The 13,990-nt window shown below is 32.2% G+C and overlaps 1 protein-coding gene across 1 annotated transcript in view; it reads right to left on the reverse strand.

Annotated features, from left to right (window-relative positions):
- Positions 1–9,058, reverse strand: part of RpS6 (ribosomal protein S6) — an 83,104-nt gene extending 74,046 nt beyond the window's left edge. Inside the window, exons 1-3 of the mRNA XM_014363302.2 lie at positions 8,868–9,058; positions 7,550–7,754; positions 6,458–6,603 (exon numbers count right to left, since the gene is read on the reverse strand). Coding sequence (XP_014218788.2) covers positions 6,458–6,603; positions 7,550–7,754; positions 8,868–8,873 — 357 coding nt within the window. The 5' untranslated portion in view covers positions 8,874–9,058. The remainder of the gene's footprint in view (positions 1–6,457; positions 6,604–7,549; positions 7,755–8,867) is intronic.
- Between the last annotated feature and the right edge of the window lie 4,932 nt (positions 9,059–13,990).

Raw genomic sequence — 13,990 nt, forward strand, 5'->3', positions numbered from 1 at the left:
GCTACCGCTCTTCGGTGTAGCAGACGCCCCATACTTTTTATCTGTTCCGTGACTTGCACAGTTATCTACTATTTTCACAAAATATCCTATAAAACCCATGGTAATGTCCAAGTACCTGAATGTCGTTGGAAAGATTCTGATTTGTTCTATCTGCTACATAGTTTTCTATTAAGAACTACAGTATCTTTGCTGAGATATCATACAACCTGCGCCACCAATTTGACGATCCTCCATAAGAGGCTATGTTATAGAGTCTATTTTCCAGTTAGTTTTTTTTAACAATTTTGGTGGTGACGAGGTCTAAAATTTTGGGAAAAGACTCCTTGCACCTTCAAGAATCATCCTTTAAAATATCATTTAATACTCCAGTGTTTAGATTTAGTGAGGAGCCACCTTAAATGATGACGACGAGTCCTCGAGCAATAGACAAGATGTCGCATTTATAGAATGCTACCTCTGAGCTCAAGATGACATAGGATTAACGTTTGTTTGCATACGTAATCATACAGAAAGAAGTACAGTAAGTACTATTATTCACATTTGTTGCATAGCTGTTTAAGCGTAAGATCACTGATTCACGTCATTGTAAATTTTACCAAGTACATTTGTGTTATTAATTAAAATTAACTTTTACGTACAGTACTACATTTTGAACAAAAAAACACAAAAAAAATTGGGTGTGAATAATGTTTTCCGGTTCATCACTGATTAAGCCTGGTCTAATTTTAAAAATTAACAGAAAGTAAACAATGACACAAGTAGCTATCATGGGACAACTCGGGGCGCTTACTGGCAACTTTATTCACTATAATAACATTTACTATTAACACAAGGAAATATCACCAAGTAACCTGGGGCGCTAACTGATAATTTTCTTAACTAATATAACATTGATTAATAAACACAAGCCCTTATCACTGGATGACCTGGGGAGCTTACTGACCTCAATATAAATTAATAAAACAGAAAATAACAATAAAAATCAGAAGTAACTTTGATAACTTTTTTAAATTTCCAAAAAAAGTACTTAGTGAAATCAAAAAAAAAGTAAGCATTTTACCTGTGCTAATAATTACTAACACATATTTATACGTGACAAAGTTGACAAATCATGAAATCAATAGGAAACCGACATGTTTTATTTGTTACAATTTTATCGTAAATAAATAATTATAATTAACTATTTTACTCTATTACAAATCCTCAACTGCTTTTATTTTTATTGAAGTAATGAAGTACAAATAAAATGATTACAAAGTTCGAGTGATAAAATCAAGAAAAAAAAGTGTTATTCATGAAATTTTCGCAAAAATTAATGAAATAAAGAAATCAATAAAAAAAATAACATGTTTTATTCACTACAATTTTGTCGTACACGACTAATAATATATTTGATCATTTCATTACAAACACTCAACATATTTTTTTTAATGAAGTAACAAATATGTAAATTTATAAAGATCAAGTGAAAAGTACAAATATTACAAATGTTCTTTCTATCAACGCAAATTAAAAACTGCAAACATATTAGAGAACTAAATAAGACAAAATATAAACACCAAAAGATATATTTTTCTCTAAACTAAGTGTCAGTGACTTTTCCAAGCTATCTATACTATTAAAAACTACGAATATTAATGTTGATGAAAAAACTTAATTTAAATTTATCAAGTTCTGTAGCTATAGCGTCAAAACTTATAATAGGATGCTGAAATTAATAAATGATCCATAGAGTAAACAGAACACAACCTGAGAGAGACGAAAAGTTCGGTACTCTTTCTCATATCTCTATTATTTTTTATAATACAGAAATACTTCCCTAATATTTATATGGATGTAACTTGAAAAGTCACTAATTGTTATTTTGGAATAAATATTACATATTTTGGCGTTTTTTTTTTTTTGCTCTCTGAATTGTCTGCACTTTTTAATTTGTGTTAATACAAAGAACATTTGCAATACTTGTACTTATACATATTTGTAACTTCACAAAAAAAACATAGTTGAATTTTTGTAATAAAATGGTAGATAGTGTCGGGTAAAATTAGCAAATCCCTCACATAAAATTGCGAACTTAACTTTTAAAATTTTCCTTTGTTAGATAATAACAATATAAAAAACATATTTAAGTTTGAACGCTGATCCCAATGTGGCAAGATGGTGAAAATGGTTTTAAAAAATAGCTAAAATTGTCCAAGTCACTTTCTTGCGATATATGGAGAAAATTATAGTGTTTTTTGAAATTTACTAAACAACTACTGGACCGATCAGAGCTCAAAAAAATTCATTTTTTGAACTCTTTTAAGCTCTTTCGAGCTTTTTTGGGCTCTTTTGCGCTCTTTGGAGTTTTTATGAGCTCCGATTGGTCCAGTAGTTTGTTAGTAAATTGCAAAAAACCGTTTCAAAGCGACAAAGGCAATGATTATAGTAATACACATACTTACAATTGTGTATGTGTCACATGCAATCAAATAACATTGATAAGACATTACTTTTAAAATCCAGCAGATTAGGAAGTTCGAAATCAATCGAAATTAACGAAGAATAATTATTAGTGGCGATTTTTTTTTTCTTATCACTTCTAGTAAGTCTGTAATATTATGTAAAAGTATGTAAAGGTTACTTTTTACAACGTTGATCTAACGCGATTTATTGGTCATTAAAAAAGTAATTTTTCAAATGGCATTTGGGGGCCTTAACATAAATGTGCAAACATATACACCAAAAAAAATAGTCAAAATTTTGTGGATTTTTAGCTATACTTAACCGCAATGCGAGCTCGGCAGCCCCCCACCACCGGACCACGAAAGTTCCCTTTTTAACATCACTTTTTTTCTCACTTTAGCTGCGTATTAAGGTAAAAGCACCAGTACGTGAACACTTTTTCCAATAAGTCTTTGTTTTCTCATTTTTATTGAATTTCTGATTTGCATAACAACAAAACGGTCATTGCGCCAGTAAGTTAATATTTTTTCCAAAAAAAAAAAAAAAAAAAAAATTTATAGGTCATGTGTAGAATTAATAAATTAATTTTTAAGTTTTTTTTCCAATGACCCAGTAGATGAGCAGCGTGTTCAGGTATTGGTACCGATACGTATTTTTGACCGAGTATTTGAACATCCCATGTTAATTAAATGGGAGAGAGGTTACGTTAGCTGCCTTGTACTGATTTCTATTTTTATTATGTATTGCAAATAACCAAATCGAAAAATTTCTTTTTAATTTCATTGGTAACATATTATGAAAACTATAACGACTGGCTTGACATACTATTATTATTGATTAACAGTGATTTCAATCGTTTTTATATGTTCGAGTACTGGGCATAGGTAAAACCTAATGGTACAAGTACCTGAACAGTTTCACAAGCCACCTCATACAAGTTGCACAAATAAATAATTTTTTTTTCTTTGAGTATGAAGACTTACTGAAATGTAAATTTTATTTTATCTAAAAAACGATCGAAGGTGATCAGAAACATTTTTTTTATATCCACTTAAATTGAAAATAGTTTATTCAAGCTGTTCAATCTACTGGTGCAATTTTAGGAAGTGTTCACGTACTGGTGCTTTTACCTTATGGTACGGCATTGCAGGATGTTGTAAAGCAAGTGTCAATTGACAAAAGCACGTTTGAAAAATTGGTCTACGTTGGCCCAAAACTTTTTTATGGCCGTTTTTGTAAGTACCTTTCTTCAGTTTTTTAAAAGTTTCTCGAAAAGTATAACATTGATTTTGCTAAAATGTTGTATGGATAATTATGGCTTATAAAACATATTTTGTCAAAATTTAAAGTCTTCATTTTTAATAGAACAGAAGTTATGGACTTCTGAAAAAATGGCCAAAAAAAGCGGTTTTTTGCAACTTACTAAAAAATTACTGGGCCGATCACAGCTAAAAAAAATGGTTTAAATCGTATTTTTAATGCGCATTTATTCCTATTTAACACTTTATTTTTTAAATGCATCGTTTTTTTCATAAATCTCAAAAACGTGACTTTGACGATTTTTGAAATTTTTGAAACCATTTTAATCATCTTGCCCTATTGGGATCAGCGTTCAAACGTAATATGTTATTTATATTGTTATCCAACAAAAAAAAATTTATAATCAAGTTCACGATTTCATGTTTTTTTTCATGCCACGAATCAACTTATTTCACCTGACTATTGTTTGCATTTTTAAATTTGTGTTGATGTAAAGAACATTTGCAATACTTGTATTTTTTACTTGATGTTCATTCGCTATGTACCTATGTCAGGTGGCGCCGTTGAGTGAGAGAAATTGTCCCTCGCTAAAATCGCCAGAATGCATGGAGCCTTATAGGAAAACTATTTAATAAGTTAATAAAAAGTTTATTAAGAATGGATTGACCAAATGAATCAGTGGTTTAAGTGTGTATTATGTTAATGTACAGTATTCAGTTTTGGTTGGTGTTGTCATGTGTACTACAAAATTGGAAAAAATAAAAACATGGATTGCGACTGTGCTAACACCACATATATAGGTGTATGCACATGCTTGCACTTGTATATGGAGCTTGAGAAACACAAGTACTGCTTACATTTATCTATTTCTCACAACACAGTGTTCAATAAAAATTAATGCCAATGACAGGTTAGATTAACTTTTACACATTTATACTACGTTTCCATGGATTACTTGTGTTTTTTTAGCTTTACACAAGTGTAAGTATGTACATGCACTCAAATATGCTGTGTTCTCATAGTCACAATCCATATTTTCATTTTTTCCAATCTTGTAGTACACATGGCAACACCAAACAAAATTTATTACTGTACACTAACATAAAACACACTCAAATCACTGATTCATTTGGTCAATTCACTCTTAATGACCTTCTTTTTGATTTATTAAAAAATCTTCCTATAAGACTCCATGCATTCTGGCGACATTAGCGAGGGACAATTTCTCTCACTCAATGGGGCCACCTGAAATAGGCGCATAGCGAATAAATTTAGATATTTGTAACTTCACAAAAAAAACACAGTTAAGTGTTTCTAATGAAAATTTAAAAAAAGTGGGTAAGTGTTTTTAATCAAATATAATAGTTAATTACTAATAAGTTTTCTACGATAAAATTGTAACAAAGAAAACATGTCGGTTTCCTATTGATTTTATGACTTTGGCCGACAACTCCATAGATACATTTATGACGACACTTTTTTTTAAATAAATAACTATCAGCTTTGATAATAATAAATTTAATATGTGTATTAGTAATTGTAAGCACAGGAAACATGCTTACCTTTTACTTTTGTTCTTTGTTCCTTACTTTGTTCTGATTTTTTTGTTTGTGTTTTTAAATAGTTATTATTTTTATTGAATACAATACTGTTATCAAGACGAAATGTGGATAGATCACCAGTAACGATTGGAATAATTCATTCTAGTTTCATTCTGAAAAATTAATTTATAAACATCCAATTACTAATGCTGAAAATCTACAAATAACTATTGATCCAACAAAGTAATATCGGAGTTTCTTAGCTATCTTATCAATAAAATTACTTTGTATAATTTTATATCCTTTATCTGACGACTAGCTATTTTATCAAAGAGAGAAGAAGAAAAAAATAGTAAAAACAATAACCGCATATTCTTGACGCTTTAAAGAATAAATCAAGCTTAAACTAAGCAAGATTGAATGAGAACATAAAGCGAAATGTGAAAAATCAAATGTCGGAATGATTTGTATTATTCTTCACTTAGTAGTATAATAATGACTTAAAAGGAAATCTTTTTTACAAGTGTTCTTACAGTTTTTGGGTGTGCAAAATTTTTTTTGCACTTTTTTGCCATTGACGCATGATAAGTGACTAATAATCAGTTCCTAATATATTCTACTTCACATAATATTGATAGAAAAAAGTTGAATAGTCTTTAAACTTTTCTAGGTATAGTAAAATAGGAGATGTAAGCAAAACATTGAAATGTAATCAACTACATTTTTTGTCGTGTAAATAAATAAAGCCAACACCTGATTGGTCAAAAGATCTTTCCCCATTCAACTGTGATATTCTGTATAAGAATAATGAATTTTTCGTAACCAGAGAAGAGATAAAAAGTTTGTAAATGAGTGAACACAGAGTACTGCACGAATATACATCTTCAACTAAAGTGTTACTTGAGAAATATTTATAATTTAAGAATGTACACAAAATTTAAGGTCTTAACTCATTCAAACCGACCCAGAAAAATGTTGTACTATGTTAAGTAGAATATTTATCTCATACAAATCCAAATGAATTTTCTTTTCTATTCGTAGACAACGGTTTTTACAAGAACATGTACATGACTAACTCTTTGAAAAAATTTAATGGTTAAAAATTGTTGACCAGTTGGCAGACTTAAATATTATTTTATGTTAATTATATTATATACATTTAAATATCTGTATAAGTTTTGATATTTATTAAACGTTGAACCTAAACTTACTTGTTCTCCCTTTTTAACGATTACAAGAGCCAAAACTGACAAATTAGCATCTACGATGCAACCACGAACAGATTTTCGTTTACGTTCTCCATCACGACGTGGTCTGTAACACGAGTGCCCTTTTGATAATAATAATCGAACACGACCTGCAACAAAGCAAGTTTAGTTGTTAACAAAAAGTATACGAAAAAACACTAATATTTTTTCAAGTGTTAAAAAGTATTCTGACATGTGTAGAAATTTGAAAAATTAGGCCAAATAAAAAATGTAGACTTGTATTATTACCATTAAATAATATAAGACGGGTCTGGTTGACAGAAATACAAGCCAAAATATAACTCATTTTAAAAACGAAATTTTTTAATTGTATTATTGGTTTTATTTTGAACATTTCAAGAGATACGTGCAATACCAAAAATGTTTAAAAATGGTGAGAATTGATTATTATTCCATTTAGCATGTGTTAGGCTTACTTTACTCCTTTTATCATAGTAGAAGCAAATTAGACAAGACACTTAATCTTCAGAATGAATAATTCAACTTTCATCTGCGGCTTCTACGATTTTGTTCTACTTTCTACTAGATAATTATGTAGGAGTGAATACAAAATACAAATTTAATAAATATAAAGACTAATTCACCGAATTCACTCCTGGCTTAAAGTGTATTTATTTTTGTTGAATATGACTTGGTCTCTCTAATGATGTATGATGCAGCAAATTACTTTACTAAAATAAACAGTTTCCAAAAAAAACTTACAAGACAGTGATTCACTTCCCTCGAGAGCTACTCAAGAATTGTAAAAGTGTAAGATGTTACATAAATTATTTAAGGATTGATCATATTTAATAGATATACAAAACTTGTGAGTTATTTGGACACTTTACAGAAAATATTAAATTGAATGAAATCATAAACTTAATTGATACTATTACTAGAAAAATTGAATGTGTCAGTTACTCATAATAGGAAAAAAAATCGTCTGAACAATCACAAATTGACAGTCACCTGATGATACATATTTTCAACTTTCGTTCCCTGCCTTTACAGCGTTGATAATCAGAAAAAAAAATTTTTTTTCAGCCTACTTACCGTTTGTCAAAACGCCTTGCTTCATGGGAAACCCTTGCTTGTCGTTTCCTCCGGCAATACGAACTACATAACCTTTCCATTCATCTCCCAGCAAGTCAGCTTCTACTTCTGCACCCATTCGTTTTTCATAGAAAATTCTTAATTTGTGTTCATCAGCTACTTCAATAAGCTTTTGACATCCCGTAGCCGGGTAGGAAACGTTGAGCTGAAATGAATTTGTAGATTGCAGAAATTTTTAATTATCATTAGTGGTAGCAATAATAGGTTCTAAAAATCAAGCTTTTATATCAAAGGCAATAGCAAAACAAAGTTTCAAGATTTCGGAAAATTTTTGTTCATTAGATACATGTTATGAGGTATTCAGCTACACTGTGTTCCATCCAACACATTCAAATCTTGACATTTTGTTATTTAGAGTTAATTTTAAACGAATGATTGCCATATTTTGGAAAAGAACAGATGACCATCAACACACAATAATGCCATAAAAAATTTTTTTGAGAAAAGTTATTAGAATTGTAATTAAAATTCAAGTATCCATGTGTTGATGGCAGTGAACGTTCAAAATACATTAGAATTACATAGCAATTTCAACGAATCATTAAACTATTAAATACAGGACTTTTTTTTTCTTCAAAAAGATATTTTTTTGGACTAAACGTGATGTATCTCACCACTAACTTAGTACACTGCAAAGATGAAACTAAATTACCTCCTAAGTACTATCCACTCGATTATTAATTACAAAATTCTACATGTACCTACAAAACTGGGACAAGTGCTGGGACAATTTGAGGGTACAAGAGCGAGTTTTGGGGGATAAGATGTAGAATTATATATTAGACGTTGAGCAGTTACAGTTTGATGGTTAGACTCAGTATCGTTCTGTGTCACGTACTAATTAATGGATTGAACTGGTTCATACTATCTGGAAACAGTCAACATAAAATGTTCTCTGCATTTCAAGTACACATAACGATTACTCTGAAGATTGTGACATTACATGACATTCTTAGACCCCTCATGGGTGTTAAATTAACACATCTCAGCAACAGCCGACAAACGGTTTCATAGTTAATACAAGGAAGAGATAAAATAATCGGAGCAGTTACTAACTACAGAAAATGTTGATACTGAAATACACATGTTCACAATTTATCGGGTTCGCGAAGGCAGTTTTCATCATCGTCGTTACGGTTATAACATAACTTTGAGATAAATAATTATATAAAACAACACTATTTAACGTAAGGATTAAAAACATATTTTATAATTACAATAAATAACTAAGATTTGAAAGATTTTAAAAGATTACTACCTTCATTTTGGTAACCACGCGACGTCCAAGTCAGTAGTATCACAAACTTTATTTGCTTTACCATGTGAAAGTTGTTATTACCAGCCTTACAGCCATGAAGCGCATGGATGTAGAAAGCACACACCATCTTCCAATATTATCCAGAGTGATTGGGCCCTACCCATTATTACCCGTGTTCCGTGTTATGACCTGATCCTTGGGCGTAGAGCGTGGAGCACGAAGTTGTTGGTGACGTTCTTTGTCGAACAGATAGAGGAGCTGTTCACATAGACATTTTTTGCTTAATTCAATGTGAACGTTCATATTGAAAAGGGGGTTCCACTGTTCCGCTAAACTCAAATTGAGTGAACAGACTGAACAGACCTATACATCTTTTTCCATCAGGCAACAAAGCCTATGGTTGCAACTACGTTGACTGATAGAGAACACAGCATGGGTCTGTTCAGTCTGTTTACTCAATTTGAGTTTAGCGGAACAGTGGAACCTCCTTTTCAATATGAACGTTCACATTGAATTAAGCAAAAAATGTCTATGTAAACAGCTCCAGAGTTGTTCAGGTGGGTTCGTTACCCGCCCGATCGGAAAGTTGTAAACCAAGAGCTGAGGCCGAAGGGTGGTCCAAATTTACCAGCCGCCACTCTCACCAAAATAAAAGAAACTTATGATTCGTAGAGATCCGATATACTTCGGACATATTTCATAGTGGTGAAGAGTTGTGTGGTAATTATAGTAGTGCCGTATTGACTCTTTTATTAACCAGCCGCAATTTTCACCAAAAGATAGAAAATAAAAAGTTGTCACTGATAGTTCCATTTGCGGCAAGATTAGAATGCATTTTGTACCTAAAAATTGACCTCCAAAAACATAGATATTGTATTCTTATCTATAATGTTATCTACAATGAATCATCTATTATCTTAGATCAGTATTGTAGATAAGATCGGGTAGGGAGTCTATTTTTTTGAAGGTCGATTTTCGGGTACAAGATGCATTCTAATCTTGACGCAAATGGCTAGTTAGCTGGGGCCTATGCCTATGTGAGTTGCTGAGGTGGTACCAAGACCAAGCTAGGATTGTAATTTTGTAATGGGGCTCTGTGTGGGCGCTAACTGGGGACAAAAAAGTTATCGTATCCCTAGCTTTTCCTTGTACGCATCGAGAGATTCGAGAGCAAAGAGGTATATATATAGGCCAGAGGAATTAGAAAACACGTGGACTTAATTACACACAGATATTGGCACAGACGAACATGTTCGTTAATGTTTCAGGAACATCGTCCTGAATTTGATCCCATATAGGAAGTGTCTCACAATGAAAAAATGACGTTATTGTATGCAAAAATCGAAGAAAACAGAGTTTTTTGTAATTTACTCCTATGATATGTTAAGCGCAAGTATCGGACCACATTCAGTGTGTAAGTTGTAGAAATCCAGTTAATTTATCGCCGGTTGAATAAAATTTCATCAATTGTTTATTAAAATAATTGCAATTTAGTGTCGAAATTTCCAAAAATTAAATTTATTTTTCATTTCAATAGAAAAGCTCTTAAGTGCTAGAAACTTTTAGAGAATATGCCTTTTATGATCCTCTATACGCCATAAAATTTTTGTAAAAAAATATTCATTTGTTGACGAGGAATTGCTTTTGTTTATTAATATTGCGTAAAATGTTTAATGCAATTAGAGCCTTTTTCCGTCGGCAAAAACAATTTTTCCGGGGCTAATTTTTTTCGTTGAGACATAAATTTTACGATGCTGCTTTGGGCATTGTAATTTTTAACTATTAAGACCTCTAAAATGGCCCTCGAAAAATGGTCCATTTTCGGAGTGACGTTTTTTGTTAATATCTCGAGGCCAACAACTTCGATCGTCATGAAATCTCAACAATGAGTAGCTCTCATTTTTCTACAAATTTTAAAACCAAAAAGAACGGTGTACGAGCTGCAGAAGCCGAGATATTTTTTTTTTTAATTAATTCACCATTTGTTCATTTATGAACATTAACGCTTCAAATTTTTTATGAAGCTAGTTCTATACTTATATTTTATTATCAAAACCTCAGCTGCGTTCAAACTGCTCTCCAAAAAGTGCAACGACATTTTTAAAAGATGACATTCATTTTAGCCGACGGCAGATTACGTTGTGACGTCATCAGAGCCAAGCTCAAATTCAAAATCGGCCGACCCGACGTGCTTCAAATTCAATGAGTAAAAAAAAAATGTTGTATCTTCATCATTTCTTTACCGATTTTCACGTTTTTTTTTTTTTAAATCTAGGGTAGCGCGCGATTTTAATAATAACTGACTAGGGTATTTTCAATAATTGTTTACTCAAATTGTTATGAATAAATTTGTTAATAAATTTTTCAAAATTTTTTTAAAATTTTCAGTATTTTTTTTGTAAAATAAAGATTTCAACCTCACTTCTCAAATTTGTTGTAAAAATAGTTTTGTAGTTGTAAAAAAAACAGCCAATCGACACATTTTGCGTGTCTATTATCAACTGCAGATATGGTTAGGTAATACATCGTTAAATGCAACAGGCTTTAGTTGGCAAGTGTGCAAAAATGGATTGGAGCCCGTACAAACGACTGAGCCTTTTTTGAAAAATTTATTAAAAAATTTATTCATAACAATTTGAGTAAACAATTATTGAAAATAACCTAGCCAGTTGTTATTAAAATCACGCGCTACCCTAGATTTAAAAAAAAAACGTGAAAATCGGTAAAGAAATGACGAAGATACAACATATTTTTTTTACTCATTGAATTTGAAGCACGTCGGCCGATTTTGAATTTGAGCTTGGCTCTGATGACGTCACAACGTAATCTGCCGTCGGCTAAAATGAATGTCATTTTTTAAAAATGTCGTTGCACTTTTTGGAGAGCAATGAGTATATAGAATTTCAAAGCGTGGAATAATCAATGAAGTGGAAATATTTAATAATGAGGGTGATTTGCAAATAAATGATGCTCATGAATGTCATTACGAATTAGACTTATATGCATCGCCTACATTAATTATTATACGTTATTTTCAAATCCCTCTTTATTTTACTAACCCTGTCCTTTATAGGTTAATTAGGATGCCAATATTGGCCAAATATAATCCCCCATTACACTGCGCCATCGACCTCTGTAGATTTATTTAAACATATTTAGTTTAGTTAGAGCTAAAGGAGTTTCCATGGTAAAGGAACAAGAAAAAAATACATTGACAATGTCGTGGGTCACTCTGCTGATTTCGTTATTTGATCAATATTAAAACAAAACAAAATGTTACCAATGTCCTGTGACACTCACTTTAGAACCTAGTCATTCAGCTTCGACAGAAATAAAAAATAGAGGTCGTCTGATTTTGCCATCACTGAATGTTATAACAGTTTTTGTTGAAAAAGTAAATAGAATGTTTTACAAAGGAAAAAAAAATATATACACAGAAATCGTTAAAATTGTAGAGAAGAATGTCCCTGACGATATTTTTCCGATCAATCATACAAATGATCCATTCAAACATGGACTACCATTACTTAAACAAATTATTACTGCGTACCTACGCATTAGGATTCATCAGTACGAAAAACAAAAAAATTTTGCTGCTAAAAAATTGTAGCAATTAAAGTAGCACATCTGTACTTATACATTTTCCTCACTTGGAATTTTATTTTATTTTATAATGTTCTAACTGTATCTGCATAAATTTACAATGAAAATGTACACTGTGACATAAAAAAAAAAAAAAAAAAAAAAAAAAAAAAAAAAAAAAAAAAAAATTCCCAGTCGGGACTCGATCCAGGTCTACAGCTGCAAAAAGAACACCGTCCGGTGCATGCAGCACACTCAGCTATCATCATTGACTTGTAGGCCTACAATAGATGTAATATATAAATTGTATCTCACCATAGCTTGAGTTATACATATATTGGCTAAAGAGGTAGAGGGATATCGAGGTATAGCTATATATATGCTCTCTTCTCCTACCAGCTCCACTCTTAGAGACGACTATAACTATGTACACGGAAGGAGGCTAACCAATCATCGGAGTGTAAGAGAGAGAAAGCATATTCTGCATCACAGGCCCTCTCTCTCTTTGACCTCTTTGCTAGTCTTGCGACCGAAGCATTGTATGCTCCCTTCAGGTATAGATGCTCTAAGGGTAAGGCGAATTCAATATCGGAACTTTTTCCCTAGATCATATATATAGCTATACGATCTAGGAAGAATGTTCCGCCGAGCAGACAGCAGTGAAGAGGCATTGCCAAAGACGGTACCCACAACGCGCGGACATTAAAAATTGCAATATTAATAACACAAGTGCCTATCACCCAATGACTCGGGCGCTTAGTGGCCTTTCTGTAAAATAATCAAATGTTAATAATAACATAAGGGCCTATCACTCGATGACCCGGGGCGCTTACTAATCGCTTTATTCAACAATATATTATTAATTAATAGCACGAGCGCCTGTCATTCGATGACCCGGGGGGCTTACTGGCCGCTTTATTGAATAATAAAATGTTAATCAAACACTAGCAGCACCCTAGGTTATCAGACGATCGGCGCTTGCGTTATTATTTAACGTTTTGTTATTTAATAGAGCGGCCAGTAAGCGCCCCAAGTCATCGGGTGATAGGCCCTTGTGTTATTATTTAACATTGTAGTATTTCATAGAGAGGCCAGTTAGTGCCCAGGGTAATAGGCGCTTGTGCTATTAATTAATAATATATATCATTTAATAAAACGACCAGTAAGCGCCCAGGGTCATTGGGTGATAAGCGCTTGTGTTAATAATTAATATTTTATTATTTAATTAACTGGCCAGTAAGCACCCGGGTCATTGGGTGATAGGCAATTGTTTTATTAATATAACAATTTTCAATTTTTAGCGCGTCTTTGATGATGCCCTTTCACTGCTGTCTGCTCGGCGGAACATTCTCCCTAGATGGTATAGCTATATATACGGTCTAGGGAAGAAGTTCCGATATTGAATCAGCCTAATCCAACACTGAGTCTGGCCTCAAAGTTCGGCTATCTGCCTGCCTCCTGGTGTCCGTCCCTTTTATACGCTTCTCCGGCAGTGTTTGTATTGTCAGTAGAATTCCATCGTCATAGGTTTGGAGACAAAG

Source organism: Copidosoma floridanum, unplaced genomic scaffold, assembly GCF_036245765.1.
Source record: "Copidosoma floridanum isolate Cflo_tuat_1 unplaced genomic scaffold, Cflo_Japanese_pri ptg000002l, whole genome shotgun sequence".
In the NCBI taxonomy this organism is placed as follows: domain Eukaryota; kingdom Metazoa; phylum Arthropoda; class Insecta; order Hymenoptera; family Encyrtidae; genus Copidosoma; species Copidosoma floridanum.